General features: G+C 47.3%; 1 protein-coding gene across 2 annotated transcripts in view; it reads left to right on the top strand.

Annotated features, from left to right (window-relative positions):
* The first annotated feature begins 2159 nt into the window (after positions 1–2159).
* Positions 2160–16410, top strand: part of RNF217 (ring finger protein 217) — a 64510-nt gene continuing 50259 nt past the window's right edge. For both annotated transcript variants that reach the window (XM_055713826.1, XM_055713825.1), the window contains exon 1: positions 2160–3112. In XM_055713826.1, coding sequence (XP_055569801.1) covers positions 2468–3112 — 645 coding nt within the window. In that variant the 5' untranslated portion in view covers positions 2160–2467. The remainder of the gene's footprint in view (positions 3113–16410) is intronic.

Here is a 16410-nt window from a genome sequence, read left to right as displayed (position 1 = left end):
GGGAGCCATGTGTTCAGCCCCGTACAGGCTGCTGCTACACGCAGCCTGGCACCTACCAGCAGTGCAGCCAGCAACGGAACCAGCATCCCTTGCTGACCGCCTGTTCCCCCACCGGCTCTCCTGGGGAACGAGCAGGTGCCATGCAGCACAGCATCCTATCGTGTCAGGTTGTTGGGGGCTTATGGGGGGCTAGGTGGTCTTTTTTTGAAAATTCTTCTTCCCTGAAGTCATTTGAATATGAATCTGTGTGAAGGTACAGTTGGAAAGGCAATCAGTTCGTACTAGCAGGTCGGGTTATGTTTACCTCAGCCCAATATTTCTTTCTGTCTACTACTATATAATTTCATACTTTTTTAATGTGCCTGAGAGAATATATACAGAATATGGCAAAGACTTGTTGCAAAGCATACATATGTCAAGGAGCCTGGTGGCAGGGAGTGGCAGGGCTCCCTCAGGGGCTGCCAGGCAGAACCACAGAAGCAGGGCTGGTCCCATCATCCCAGCCAGAAGCTGGGGCTGGCACATCTGCCAACTGTTCACAGCTGGGACCAGCAGGACCCATGGCTGGACACAGGCCACTGAACGATGCCCAGTCCATAGCCTGGTAGGGCATGTGCAGTTCTGTAACTCGTGTTTGCCTAATGCTTCCTCCCAGCCAAGGGCAAATCACATTGCCATCCTGGATTCCCCAGGACCATTTTCCCCCTGCTGTGCTTCAGCACAAGCACTTCTGAACTAACAGCTGAGCAATATTGCTTGCTCTTGCAATGACATTGTCTCTCTAGGCTTCTTCTTTAAACTCCAGCTTCCTGAGTGGCAGGAAATTCTGATGTTCACTCATTCATTAGAAGTTTTGCACTTTGTATTTTCAAAGTAAGCTTTGGGAGCGTAAACTCTAGAGACTCAAATAAGGGAAGCTAAATAAACATATTGTTTAAATGAAATAAATAATCCCTCTGTATGATCTTCCTGCAGGGACAACTACAGTCTGATATTACACAAATCCGGTCACAGACATTCAGGTCAGCTTGGGTCTGGAAGAAGTACAGCATTTTCCAGCCAAAGAGCCCCCTGGCCACCAGATGTTGCCAGCTGCCACCCAGAGCACCTGGGGTGCCCCATCACCAGCCTCCAGCAGGGCCGGGCAGGCTCCCCGTGCCGCGTGCTGGGGGCTTAGCTCCTCTCCAGAGCACGCACAGGCTCCAGCGCCGCGCAGGGCCCGCCAGAGCTGGGCTGGCCCCATCCAGCATCCCCGACGTGACAGCCACGGCTCCGGGCGGCTGGGGGGCTGCTGGGCTCAAGCACAGCGCCACACCAACGCGTGGGGCTGCGCCAGGCCCCCCAGGACCTGTGTCAGCCTGAGCTAATGGGCTCACTGGGGCTGGGGTGACAGCACGCATACACCCACTATGGCCTGCTGCCACCTTCCCGCTTGACGCCCCCCCCCTCCTCCTCCTCTCACTCCGGTTAGCCCAGCCCCTCGCCCTCTCCAGCACCGCAGCTGAGTAACTTCCGATTGACACGCCAGGCGGAGTTCGGGATGGAAACTGCCCGCCCGCCCGTCGCCGTTAAGCCGCTCAGCTGCCGCAGCACCGGCTGCACGACACCTGCCCCGTGTGACGGTGTAACTGGGGATGCCAAGGCCTGGAGGTGCCGTTCCCGAGCGCACCGGCGGGCTCGGAGCAGAACGCACAGCCGCTCCTCTAACGCCCTTCACTGCGAGCACCCGAGCAACCAGGCACCAGCTGGGACCTGCGGGGACCCACGTGTTTGTAGTTGTTCCGATTATGTTTGTGACCGCCACCGCATGGCCCGGCGTCACCGCGCTGCCCCTGCTCGCCACGATGTTTTCCCCCAGCCGGCCCGCAGCCTCTGCCCCCGCGCACAGAGGCGCCGCGACACTTCACACGGCGCCCGCCCCCCGGGCTCGCCCTCCCTGCCCGCGCGTTGCAGCGCAGCGCGGCCCCGGGGCGGGGGAGCGGGGCCCCGCCGGCGGCGGGCGGGGGGCGGCGCGGGGCAGGCACGCGGTGTTTACGGGTGAATGAGGGGCGAGGCCGGTAGCGCTGCGTCAGAGCGGCGCGGGGGCGCGCGGGGGCGGGCGCACCCGGCGGAGCGGCCGCCGCGGGCGGGGGGCGGTGACGCGCATGGCGGGGCGGGGCGGCTGCGGAGCGCGGCCGGGCGCGCTGCCCCGCGGCACCGGGGGCGGCTGCCCGCGTCCTGCCCGGCCATGGGGGTCGGGCTCCGGCCGAGACCCCGCGGGCGGCGCTGACCGGAGCGGCACCCGCCGCTCGCTCCCCGCGCCCGCGGCCCCGCAGGCAGGAGGCCGGGCGGCGGCGGCCGGCGCCCGCGGGCGGGTGGCGCGGGGCTTGGCGCGGCGGGCCGCGGCGCGCGGGGCTCGGGACCCGGAAGCAGAAGCGGGGCCGAGAGGCGGCTGGATGGGAAGGCGCGGCGGCGGCGGCGGGCGGCGATGGGAGAGCAGCAGAGCTCGCTGAGCGCCCCGCGGGCGGCAGCCGCGCCGCCGAGCCCGGCCGGGGCCCCGCGGGAGCTCGGCCCGGACGAGCCGCCGCCGCCGGAGGCGGCCCCGGGCGGCGGGGCGGCCGGGTCGGAGCGAAGCGAGGAGCCGCCGCCGCCTGCCGCCGGCCGCGAGCGGCGAGGGGCCGAGGAGGCGGAGGCGGCGACCGAGCCGGAGCAGCCGCTGGCCGCAGGAGAGCCGGCGGCCCTGGCGGAAGAGGGGCCGGGGCCAGAGGAGAGCAGCGGCGGCCGCCGCCGCCCCCCCCGGCGGCACGTGTACTGCACCGTCTACTGCGTGGAGAACGACCGGCCGGCGGCAGCCCCCGTCTCCCCCGGCGGCGGCGGCGGCTCGGGCGTGGGGCAGCCGCCGGCGCGGCGCGGGGTGGCGGCGGGCGACGACCCGCTGTCGGCGGGCGGCAGCATCGAGGTGGTGGACGTGTACCTGCTGCCCGAGCCCTTCTCCGGGCTGATCGCGGGCGAGTTCGGGCCGCTGCTGGTGCTGAGCTGCCGCGTGTGCCTGGAGGAGAAGCCTATCAAGCCGCTGTCCTGCTGCAAGAAGGCGGTGTGCGACGAGTGCCTCAAGCGGTACCTCAGCTCCCAGGTACGGCCCGGGCGGCGAGGCGAGGTTGTGCCGGGGAGGGGGCAGAGCGTTAAGCGGGGCGGCCGGTACCGGCAGCGCGGGCCTGAGCATCGCCCCGCGCCTCGGGGCGGCGGGGGGCGGAGGAGCCTTTCCCGCCCCACCGAACGCGGCTGGCAGCCGCACGCCCGAGAGCTGCGGATTTAATGACCATTTGTTCTCGAAGCGTTTGCGCGTTGGTACGCAGCCTGTCGGGTTGGTCACTTTAACGTTTTCAAGCTCCTTCCATCTTCTACAGGATGTTCTCTTTGGATTGTCAAACTCTTGCCGTTACGCGGCCGGCACCGGTCTCCTGTAAAGAGGAATGCAAAGGGCGATGGATGGAGTCCGGCGGCAGCGTTAGCAGCCGCCCCGGAGGCGACCCCCGAGGTCAGGTGCCGGGGATCCCGGCTGGCATCCCACAGCCCCGCGCACCCCGCGGCGCTTGTACCCGCTGTCATTCGGCGTGTTCCTCTGAGAATAATGCGTTTGGTGTTAGGCCAGATATGTAGGCTTAAAACAGTGAGGGGGGGGTGTCTGTGTGACTGTTCGGTAGGAATCACAACAGTAAACAAGAACTTCCTTGGGGAAAAAAAAAAGTAAGCCCAAAATGCGGTACCTAGTCTGTGCTGGGCAGAGAGCTGCTCATCCTGGGTTGGTAGGTAGCTAATCACATAGAGGCTGCTTGTATCTTCATCACTGCTTTGTCAGTCAGAACTGCTTTTTCAAACCAAAATCAGCATCTTGAAAGCAAAGCTCCGTCTTAGTGTTTTTAGTAGCTGGAATCACAAAACACTTGTGTGTTGTTACTGACACTAGTGCAGATGTGCCCTAAACTGAAAGCAATGGGTGAAGTATGGGTATGTGGGAAAAACAAAGCCAAATAAACGCTTTTTGTACCACCTTTATGTTTTTATTCAACATAAACTTTTGGGACGTGCCCACTGGAGAAACGCTGGTGTGTGGTAGAATGAATTTTTACACCTGTTGGAGCTGAGAGTTGTGCTGGGGCAGCCTGTGCTTCAAGCCTGGTAACACTTGTTGTGGCTAATGGTAAACTCACTAGCATTTCTATGGATTGCCTCTGTTCTGTTTAGGTAACAAGGAAAGGCTTAATGTGGGGGCTGATGGATGGGAGAAGCATAATTTTGTTTTGTACATCTCCCGTAACACTTAAATTCAGGAACATTATCTCGAGGCTTTATGTACAGAGCCCAGAATGGTTTGGTTTGTAGTTAAGTGGTCGGCTGGAAACTCTCAGTCGTTTGGGTTTTTTTGTGTATATTGCCACTGCTCATTTGCATATTTGCTGCTGAGGTCCTGTGTCAGGACATTGTCTTGCTTTGAAGCTGGAAACTGCAAAGTGGTGTGATGTTAGGGTGGTCTTCTCTAGCTTCTGTTGGGGCCTGCAGCTTACAGTGATCTAATGGAAGTTACATGATCTGGTAGCTAAAGCTACCCTGAAGAGCTCTTCTGCCTGGTTTAGGCTGGACTCTCAGAAGTCGATATGGGAGCTCGGTGGCTGAAACAACTGGTTGGCCTGGGAACCATGGGTACATGCCCCATGAAGTGGGTTTAGCATTAGCCAGCTGTTGGATGTGTATGCAGGGATGCCCTCTTAAAGGAAGCAGCTAGTATTGCTGAGCACTCTGCAAAGCTTATCCCAGCATTAAAAGGTGGTCTTGGCAGATAGCCATATGGGTACTTACTCCTGTACGTGTAAGGTGGGGCAGGGATACAGATGCAGAGGAGGGGATGTCTGCAGCAAGGATGCTGGTCTTCAGGAGGGAGATTCACAGAGCACTTCTGTTGGCATGTTGTTACAGAAACTGTTATGACCAGGCAGAATTTTAGTTGCTTGATAAATTTGTTCAGGGAAAAAGGAAACAAAATACCCTCAAATAACAGTCCAATGTGTTCTTCCCCTGTCTTCCTTTTTTGTAAAGAACAAGAAAGTGATGTTTCTTTGAGAAGGACAAGAAGCGATGTCTCTTTCCTTTGTGCTGTGGAAGGACCCTGTGACTCATCCTGACGAGAGAGGAGAGGCTTCTACATGTCAGTTACATTAAAGGAATTTCTGGGAAGGATGAGTGGAAAGGCAGTATAGGATAGAAATAGTTGCCTTTCATCTTTGAGACTTAACACTGGGTGTAGCAAAGAAAAAAGGAAAATTTACCGAAAGTTCAAAAGGAGTAAATGTTGAAAAGCTGTTTCTGTTTGAAAATTTTAACAGATTTTCAGTTTGGATACAGTCAGCTTGATTTAGGAATGAACCTGACATTGAAAAAAAACCCACCCAAGAACAAAACCCCAGGCAGCAATATGCATTGTTCAGATCTGTTTTTCCTTGTCAGAGAAGTAGCAATCTGTAGCCTTGACTCTTAATTCTCTGGAGGGGTGGTCTTCCATGCTGCAAATGTGGAGCTGGCAGAAGTATAATGCTTAAAATAATTCATGTTACCTTTAATGTCTGTGTGTTTTCCTACTGAAGAAAGCTGAATTCTTGATGATGGTTTCATTGTGATTTCTGAAATGATGCTTAATAGAGTAGCAAAGTAAAAACCCTGTTAATGCATTCTGCCCTCTTCTATGCAAACATAGAACAGCATTGAAACTTCTGCCTTGGAGCCCTTTCATAGATCAGAAAATCAACTGAAGTTTTAGGCATTGTTGAAAAGAAGATTATCCAGATGAGACTATTCCAGCTGCAGAGTTTACTAGTAACGTTACCAGCATGCTGGAAAATGAGGGTAATTGATTTAGGACTGTTGCATCTGAAGGTCCTTAGAGGTCAAATCGTGGCTTTCTTATCACTGGCACAGCACCTTGCTGTATAATCCCTTTCAAAGATTTAACGGCTGGAGCAGAAGCTTAGCAGGGGAGCCTGGAGTGCCCAGGCTGATCTGGAGTCAGACTTTTGGTAAATTGCATAACTTCACCTCTGCCTCAATTTAGCTATTCTTTCTCCTGGCCTAATAGCTGCAGACCCTGAGGGCTTTTCAGGGTCTAAGACCAGTTTATCTACCATTCAAAAAAACTCTATGACTTCATTCTTTTGGTCCCAGAGAAATTGAGGGGTTAGCCTGAAAGAGGTGGTGGCTCTTGCACCTCAGGACCTGGTGAGTCCCACAGAGCCTGGGTCAGTTCACAACAAGCCCCATCTCCAGGAATCAAGGCAGCCTCAAAGCTGCTCTTTGTTGTTACGCTTAAACACAATATAAAACAGATGAGCCCGAAGAGTGTGAATATTTGAACTGTCAGTGCTCTTTCCGGACCATGGTGCTCACGGAGGCAATCTCCATGGGCTCTCAGGTATGTGCAGCGTGAGGTCGGGGTCCGAAGGGTGGAAGAACAGTTTTCTCTTCAGCTGGGAGCTGTGGGCTTCTGCACTCATGCATCTAGTATACAGGTTAGGGACAGGGGTGGGAAGAACGAGGACGCTCAATCTCAGGTGCAATACTGCCTTCACATCCCCTTCTCTTCCCATCCTCCTCTCCATTTAACATGGCACCAAAGCCATGTTATTCCAGAGACTGTGTGCACAGTGCACACACATAGGTTTGCTAAATGAGTGATTCACTTCCTAACCTCTCCTGGCTGCTTCTACATCTGCGTCAGAGGGAGTATTTGTGCCTGGTTTTGCTTTTTGTCCATTTGTGTGTCCGGAGTGGGGATAGGGTTTCTTTGAAATTTTCTTTAAAAATTGTAGGCAAATAGATACAGGATGATTTTTGACTTAAGAAGAGAGGGAAAAGACCTAAAGTATAACTAGGTTTTTATATTTAACTTATTCTGGACTGGTAAAGAGGTTAAGATTTATATGTGTTTTCTCATCTCCCTAATCTGTGAACTTGGCGAGTGCTATTCAGAAGAACAGTATTACTCCTCACTTTTCAGCAAGTATTGACTAGACCAAAATAACATTTGCTGTTTCCTAACATCTATAAAGTACAATATGTTCTCTAATAAATATTTGAAGCTATATATATAAAATTGCATCTATACTTGTTTCGCTTTTCCTATAAAGTGGCTGTAAAAGTTTTATAGAAACCTTGGTGATTTGACTGCCTGCTTTTTCTACATGCAAATTAGGAAACTTGATAATCCAGTTTTGATCCTATGGTTATTAGTGATGCTTTATATTGTAAATCTTGTAATTCTCTTGAAGCAGTTATTCTTACATTAAAGGACTTTGGGTAAGTTAATTTTAAACAGCATACTATATTCTCAATCAGATATTATGGTGCTTTAATTATAGGAACTGTAATGAGATTAGTGGCCGTGAGTAAATTGGAAGGGATTGTTGGGGGTGGGGAGGGACTGCATGCAACAGCGTTTTGTGCACAGCTGATTTTGGTGGGACTAAAATTCTGCTCACCTCTCCTGAGCATGGAATGTGGAGATTGTCCTCCCTCTGCCCAGGACCTGTTACTAGTCTTTCTTTCTCAGTGTCCTGACATCTGGGTTTTGACCCCTTTCCTTTTTTTGTGCATGATCTCTTTCTGAAAGACCTGGAGAAAAAAAAAGCAGCAGACTGTTAGAGTCAGGATTTTTGTGGGGAATGTGATTATATAGCCATGTAGTGAAGAGGAGAATTTAAGAGCAGGCTGTATTGCCTAAAACTAATACTGGCTTGGAGCCGGAGGGACTTGACACCTGCGTGCCTCTTCAGGTGTCTGATGGTATCTTATAAATGATACATCTTCAAAGCCGTAGTCTGGTTGCTGATGAAAACGAGCTAGCAGAAATGTAGGCACCAAGTGCTGAATCATCTGATGGTTAATGAGCTGCTAGTGCCCTGAGTCAAACCAGAGCTCAGAGGGCCACTGTCATTCCCTGTGGGAGCAGCTCGGTGTTTGCAAGGGTTATTAATCCAAAAGCATGCTCTGGCTGTAGTTAGTGAATTAGTTGCTAGGACGGCTGCAGGCTGCCTGCCAGGGGATGATGGTAGGGTGAGCGACCACTTGCCAGCTGATATTGCAAGAACACAGAAGTTTCTAGAGGAGGAAGAGAAGTGCAGGAGGGGAAAGGAATATATTACCTGCTATATTACAGGCCTTCTAAACCAAACCAGCCACTTCAGCCACTATAAGGTGGCTATGTTCCTGAGTAGGAGGAGGAGGCAGCAGATAGACCTGGTCCATTAGCTGCAAGCAGCCTGTAAGCCGCAGGAGCACCTAAACTACTTCACTGTCATTTTCAGCAAACGGCTTCTGAAGGTCTGTCCTGTTCTCCTGACATGTTGTATGCAGTGCCAGTGCTGAAGTGCTGCTTGTGTAGCCGGCTGCCCAAAGGTTACTGTCACAGTTCAAGATGACACCCAAGTACCTTTAAGACTGTAAACATGAGCCTTTGAAGTTGGCTGGGCATATAGCTGGCTTTCAGTCCTTCTTGAATACTTGTTGCTGGATCCAGTTTGAGCCAGACTGAGGCTTGGAACAAAGTTTTACAAAATTAAGCATTGCAGGAAATACATTTAAATTCTTTTAAAAGAAAACTAGTTTTGAGTAATGTTCTTGAATACAGCCTAGTTGTCCTAGCGCATGTCAGGCTTGATACTATGTCAACATACCACCACTTTGTGTGGTGGTTTTGTTCCCTATGCAGGAGTAACTGCAAGCCTACTCTGCATGGATAGCTATGACTTCCTCTTGTTTAGACAAGTGTTTGCCAAAGGTAGACCTGGAATATGTGGCCATCATTTCTTAGCCATGCTGTTACGGAGTGAAGGGGGGAAAAGAGTGGCTGTTTTTTCAGCTAATAAGATTTCCATTAAAACTCTAATCTGTAGGATCAGAGATGTTAGGAATTGAAAAGATTGTGTCACCTTTGAACAGTGGTAGGAAGGGTTTGCTAATGGGGGAAAACCTGAATTTCTGGGGTGAAGATAAATGATAAAGATAAAATTGTTGATGTTGGTAGCAAGGGGTGAGGATAAATGGCGAGTCCTGCAGTGGTGAATTTTTTGATGTTGATAGTAAAGCTGGTTTTGAAAGGTGAAGGCTTCCTATGAATATGAAATTGCAGTGGGAGATGAAGGGGAACCAGTTTTGGTTTAGCTTGAGTTGAAATCTAATTTCAAAAATGTGAAATTTCTGTGAAGCAGAAGCCCTTCTTGTCAGCTGGCTCAAATAGCCAGCATGGTGCACCTTGCTGGTTTGTCAGGAGTGTTGGCATTGGGGACCACGCATAGGCTGAGCCACGGGGACATCGCCTGCTGTGTGCCTTCCCTTGTACTGCTCTCACCAGCTGTTCCAGGCACAGGTATGGACTCAGGCCAGGGGTTTTAAAGTGAAATGAGTTGAAAACTGAACTGAGTTTTAATTGCCCAGACAAAGAGAAATGAAGGAGTTAAAGGGGCGTTGGGAAGGCTTTTGGCTCACCTCTGTCCCTATTCCCCTGTTTTTCCAACCAGAACAACTGTTCCTCCAGTTGCTTTGGGGCCTCTTGGCCCTTCATTCCTCTCTTCTTGTACAAATATCTTGCTTCCTGCTGTCTAAACCAGCCAGGCTCAAGGAAGGTACGACTCTTACGTGACCAGGATGTGAGTACGTTGTCAAAATGATTTAAGAGTTGTAAGGGATGTAATTTCTTCAAAATTCTTCTGGTGAAGAAGGGCTTTACTTACCCACCCAGTTACCATGTTTTATCTGTCTAGTATGCTTTAGCTGCTTGCACTTCAGGTTTCTCTTGCCTTTTTTTGTATATTTTATAAATTCTATTAAAAAATCCTCATCTATTTGATTTTGTTAGTCAAATACCTATGACTTTTTCTAGTATAGAAGAAGTGACAAATTTGTGTAGTGATGAAGAGGCTATTAACTTATGAGCCCATTTTTAAGTACTTGAAAAAATTTTGATATGGTATTTGGAAGCTAACATGAACATAAAAATAACAGCATTCTTGTTGAATAGCCAGTTCTTAAATGTATGTTTTTCTGATATGGCGTGCACACATTTATTGTATAGGTAAATAAGCCTTGTGAGAGCAGGTGCTTAATGTAAGTGAAATAGGAAAAAAATAGGATGGAAAACAAATTCAAGACTTTACTTGTAGAGAAGAAAACTTCATGGTTGTAGGGTTTCTCCTATTTATTTACTTAATTGTGAGAAAGGCTGTGCACTCCCTAGATTACAATTTCACAAAAAGATGAAAGAAATTTCTAAAGCTGTCCCACTCCCTTTTCTTTATGAGCTTGCTGGTAGACCATAGTGCACTTTGAAAACTGCAGATGTTTTTTACAAGGGATGTCAGGTTGAAATAATAACAAAAGCACCTTTCCCCTTCTGTGGACTTTCTTCCCAAGTGGTGTTTTTATTAAGCACAGTACAGACTATACTGGATATTGTAGTGGAAGGTAGAAGGGACAAAGTTTAACTTTCCCAAGCCTAGTTATGCTGATGCCATTGTGTATTGTTTTCTACCATAGACATTGTACAAATGGCAGCAAAGGCAGGTACCTCTCTAGTTTAATTGGTTTGGCTCCCTCATCTCATAGGAGTGGTGGTGTATCAGCTTGGGGCCGCGTGTAGGACGGGGATCTGAATGACTGTCCCTTTAGCTTGTAGGAAAGGGAAGTCCTATCCAAACTGTTTCAGCTGTGATGTGGCTCTTTGGGGTTGTGCACACAATACAAGGAAGGAAGAAGAGCGAGAAGAAGGTTGCCAGGATGGGAAGGGCTTCGTGATGTGATAAGAATTGGTTTGCCCCAGAAGATGGGCCTGCTCAGGATGAGCTTTCATAAAACAAAAGGGAATCATGAAGACTGGTGTCCTTCATGTATGAGGTGCATCTTTAGCCTCTGTTTAAACCTGCAACTTAATACTGGCTAGTTATTCTGGTAAGTGGTGGCCAGAAAGTGAAATGGAACTAGCTCTATTTCTGGTTTCTTATTGGATGGGGGCGGGCAGGAAATCTAACCTTAAAAAGGAAAAAAAAAAAAGTGTTTTAAACACAGTTTAAAATAAAGAACTTCCAAGAAAATGGTGGGTTAGTGTTTTACTGGACTGCTGGAAGACTTTTATACCCTATAGGCAGCAGAGAGGGGTGGAGTAGGTAGGTACAGCATACTATCTGTGACACCATTTTAGAGGTGCTGAGAGGTGGCCGCTTTCCTGAACAAGCAAAAAGAAGGGCTTTGCTATTGTCAGTGCCATTGCTGTTGTGTGGGGGTACAGAAATGGTGGAGGTGGGCTTCTTAAGATATTCAGCTATTTTAATGTTGCTCACTGTGTCAGTGCACTCTGGGGAGAGGACAGCTTATGCCTTTCCATTCCAGTGCACCTCTGCAGTGCCAGGTATGATTTGTCTCCTTAGAAATACTCCTTTAGCAGCCTTATGGAAGCAAGTATGTAAACTGCTCGGTGCTTTTTCAAGTGCATGTGCAGCTCAGTTGTGCAATAGCTTGGAAACTCTGCTTAGTTAACTTCATGGTATTAGTGTGCAGCTTAAAAGAGGGAAAGAATGTGCAACTTAAAAGGTTTTTTTGGAATGGACAGATTCACAGAAGAGCAAACATGTCCCATAGTATTTAGATGCTAAGTTGCGTACCAACTACAAAATATTGATGTTAGGACTCCAGGCAGAGTTATGGTGGTGATAGTATATTTTATTGTGGTGAACTAATCCTACTGAGATTAAGGCAGAAATTTGGTTATAATACACTGGACTTCTGTCTAAATGTTGTTGCTGTTAGAGACTTACGGGTATTGACATATACATGGCCATGTAGACCTGAAAGTGGCTGAACTGTGCTATTAAAATCTGGATATTTTAAAGTATGTAGGTATCTGTGGTCACAGTTTTCCTTACGCAGGGGCAGTGGAAATTAAGCAGCCTCAGACATTTTCACCCATTTGTATAATGGAAAGTAGATTCAGCTTTGCTTCTGTATTTCTTTCTCAGTAACACTTAGAGTAACTTTCAAACTTCTGAAGATGCGCATTCTTTCAAGGCATGATCTGAAGTTGTAACTTTAAATGACTGGCATCTTCGCCATTTCTAAGATTTTAAACTTTCCTTGCAGTGAGTTGTGACTATTGCTAATGGACATTGCTGAGTGCTTTTGCCTCAGTAAAGTAGTTATTTCATGTGAAGACTTGATTTGTTGTTCTTTTTGTGAGAGTAACTTGGCAAACCCTGCCTAAGTGTCCCATAGTGTAATGCTTCATGAGGACCTCACCCAAGCCAAGACAACTAGTCAGACAAGGCCAAGCAATCACTTCTGGTAAATTAAGGATCTAAAATGAGTTCTGGATCTCCTTATCAAGAAGAGCAGACCTTGTCTAAAGCTGAAGGTCTACAGTCATTTTAGCTGGCAGTGCTGCTTACCCCAACCTGCAACTTGTTCCTTAGTGTTCATGCATCATCTGATCCACCAGCAGAAAAAAATGGTCTGGTTTGAAAGTAACCTTTCACAACCATATCTTACTGTGGTTGGTTTTGGGTGTTTGTTGGGGTTTTTTGTCTTATCCAGCACCTAACTGTCTCATGCATGGTGTGCAAATGTTTATTCCACCACAAGGCAATACTAAATAAAGTGTCTGTGGCTAAGCAGGGCCACTTATTTTGGCAGCTGTGACAGCCTGTCAGAACAAAGCAACTGAAAAGGCAGTGCAAGGGAAGGAGACAGAACATGTTCAAGATGACAGCACATGGGGTTTTTTATTGGAGCTCAATGAAATCAAACCTGCAATTTGGTCCTGTTCTTGCATCACTTCCTCTTTCACAATCCACATGGAAGCCACGGCTTGTCCAGTGCCCAAAGGTGCGTCTGCACCTGTAGCTCTTGGACAAGCGTGGTGGTGTGGTCCAGAGTGTTTATCTGAGCTTGCAGCACTGAGGTTCCCAGTCCTGCCGAGGCTGGTACCCATTTATGGTACCTGTGGCATCATTAAATAAGCAGCTCTCAACCAGCTAGAATTTTAAAGGATCCCCAAGTGTTTTATAACATAAAATAGATTATTCCTAAGGCCGTTTTACAAGTGAAGGTTTTTCATGTGAATATTCTTGCAGACAAGGAACCTCTTCTTTTGATCTGGTTTATTTCAACAGCTTTAGTTCGCTGCAGCCAAGCAGTGCCAAGTATGATCGTTATTTTCTTGAGAGAAATATTTTTGAGAGCTCTTGTGCAGGAAATAAGTTCCTCATTGCCCCTTACCTCTTTGAATAACAAGTGAAAAGATGCAGAGCTCAAAACAATAGAAGGGGGGTTGTTTTTTATTGTGTGGGTTGTGGTGGTTTATTCTGGGGGGTGGTGGTTTTTTGGTGTGCGTTCTTTTTTCCTTCAAAGACAAAATACCTGGACTGTTGTTAAATGGGATGTTATTTTAAAATGCACAGCGGAACAATGTACAGCACTGTCATGGAAGAAGTAGTATGCATAATTTTGAGATCTTTGTAGATGAAGGGTTTTTTTGAGCTTGGTTGTACAGTCTCTTGGTAAAAGTACAAAAAAATAAACTTATTTTGGAGACAACAACCAAAATAAATTCATTACTATTCCAATATATCATTTTCCACTGTGATTAACTTATGTTTCTGTAGGTGTACTGCTTTTGACCCATAAAAATTTTAAGCCTATTTTTACAATTAATATAGAAATTTTTAAAGTTGTATATAACCCATGCTTCTAGCATGTGCATTGGCATGAATGGGCTGTAACTACAGCTTTCACAATCTAGAAGCATGTTTCTTAGTGAGAAACATTGAGATATTAGTTTGGGGGAAGGAGAGAAGACCAGGAGGCAGTCCCCTCTCCTTGCCTCAGTAATTAACTGGGACCAGATGGCCAGTTTTGTGATGCTAGCTTACCATTTAGCTTCTGTATCGAGTTTTGATTTAGGAGAATTTTGTTTTATCAGTCCTTATGGTGAAAAGAAAGAGCAAGGAAGAGGTTTTTTGATTTTAATTTTTCAAGTAGGAGCTCACCTGACTGTTGGAACATTAGTATGAGGCAGCAGATCTGAGTTAATGACAACAGATGATGCAAGCAGCTAATAATGGTGGAACCACTTAAAAGGTGAATGCAACTTGAGGATGTAGCAGAGAGAGGAGAGCAGGGATGCTGTTGTATGTGACAAGGTTTTATTTGGAATCTTGGGCACCAGGGTTTAAGAAAAATGGCAGGAACCAGGAAGGACTGCAAGGAGAAGAGAGCTGTTGAACAGATGCAGAACTGCATAAGGAGATCTGGCAGGAGAAATGACCACTCTTCCTAATTGCAAGGAAGGGGGTAAATTAGGTAGACACTTGTAAAGAAGTTTTGGCACAATGCAAACTATAAAATTAGCAGTTAATGAAGGGAGGATGGAAATTGGTGTGAGCCTGTGTGTTTGGGATGGAAGGGAGGGACCTTGGAGGGCCCTTCTAGTCTCTGAATTTGGGAAGAAGGGCGCAATATCTGAGCAGTTCTCAAAGCCAACACCTTCAATGCTGTCAAAAGGGACTCACTGTGTGGCACCATTATGTGCTGAATTTGGCCTGGTTGGATGAGAAGGCTGCCTGTGCTTCTCCGAGTGCGCTCTGTTGGGAAGCTTGAGGAAATGGTAGAAGAGTTCTATGGCCTGCTGTTACTGTTTTTTTAACTATTGCAAACAGCAAAATTTCCTAACGCCCGACGTGTATCTGCAAGCAGTGCATTTCAGACCATGCTTTGTGTCTGGCATTTCCTGGTCTGTAAAGAATCTGAAGTCAAATGTCTTGCACTGATTTTAAGAGAAATGGCTTTTAAATAAATCTCGAAACTGTGTTTTCAAGACTGTTTTTGATTAGACTGATCTGGCTTAATTGGAGCAATTTCCAAGTGGTTCCCTCCCTCCGCTGGCAGAGGACAGACTGCATTGCCGTTACCTTGGTTGACCTAAGTTATAGAGGATGCCTTTGTGAAATAGCTCTCCAAGGGAATAGCTCTCCAAGGGAATTCATGCAGGCTGTTGTATAAAGTTATGAGAGAAAGAACAATTAGCAAAGACCAGTGATTGTGTGTTTTCGTCTCCACAGATTGCTTTTATGTGAAAACAATGAACAAAACAGATGGTTAGGGTACCAGAGAAAAACAGTCTCTGAAATTGGGTGGTTTGGGTGTGGGGTTTGCTGTTGATTTATATTTTTTTTATGAAACTACTGTTAGTGGTTGGGTAAATGTGCTGTAAGTTACTGGAAGGTGGTAGCTGGTTGTTGTTGCACTTCATTGTTTTCCTCTTGGTCCTTAGTTTAGCTGTATGCTTCACTGGACAGGCTGCAGCATCATCATTCTGGGTTTATCTCCTGATGGAGATATTCTAGGGGGTTTTTTCCTTCCAGTTTTTGATACCAACATCTGACAAGTTGTGGAAGGATTTTAGCATCCTTAAAGTGCTTATGTTGGCTTCCAGGTAGTCTTTTGGTAGCTCTAGGTAGTTGCAGGGTGTTTTATTGGGGATTCTGGTGAAATCCATTCTGGTTCTGGCTGTGCCTGGCCTGGTGTGCATGGGGAGGGCTTTGCTACTGAGATGCAGTAAACATGAGTTTCTATATTTATCACAAAATATGCTTGCACGCTGCTTGAATGAACTCGTTAAAGCCATTGTGCTCTTTATATATGCAGGAGCTAGATCCACAGGGAAAATAATCAAGTTTTGCACAGAGATTGTGCTCAGCTACCCAGCCTCTATGTGTTAAGTCCATTCTTTAATATCCTGTATGTGTTTGTACCTTTGAAGACTGTGTAGCCTTTTATTCAATTCTTGTTAAGTTAGGTTTATACCTGTACAACTAAACTGGTCTCCTTCAGGGTTTTAGTTTCATGTAGTGTCTCTGAGTTCAGGGGTGAAGTCTGTCTGGGAAGACAAATTTCATGGAAGCACTAATTGATTCAATTTTTGGGTCCAAAATCAGTGTTGTGTACTAATCATGAAAAACCTGCTTCTGGATTTGGACAAACCTTACAGCATGAAGACTGATACATGCTGAACCAACGGGCATTGAAACATTAAAAGCACTCTGAAAGGTGTATGATTTTTAATAGATTCCTTCATGTATGTAAGCCATGGTAGAAAAACTGATGAGAACTAGATCTGGAATATGTCAAATTATCATATATCTTTTGTAATGGTCTATAGAGACACTTGAAAAATGCAGAAGTACTGCCCAAGGAGTAAGAAAAGGTAGATGAAATGAAGTTAAACAGCTGGCTGATAAGTTTTGAGTGGGTTATAAAACCTTTATTTATGTCAGGAACTTGAGCTTCTTCAAAAGGTGTATGCTTATCTAATGAGTGCTGTGAAGATCCTGGAGAGTGACC

This window comes from Falco cherrug, chromosome 6 (genome assembly GCF_023634085.1).
Source record: "Falco cherrug isolate bFalChe1 chromosome 6, bFalChe1.pri, whole genome shotgun sequence".
Taxonomy (NCBI): domain Eukaryota; kingdom Metazoa; phylum Chordata; class Aves; order Falconiformes; family Falconidae; genus Falco; species Falco cherrug.
This window is presented reverse-complemented; position numbering and strand designations above follow the sequence as displayed.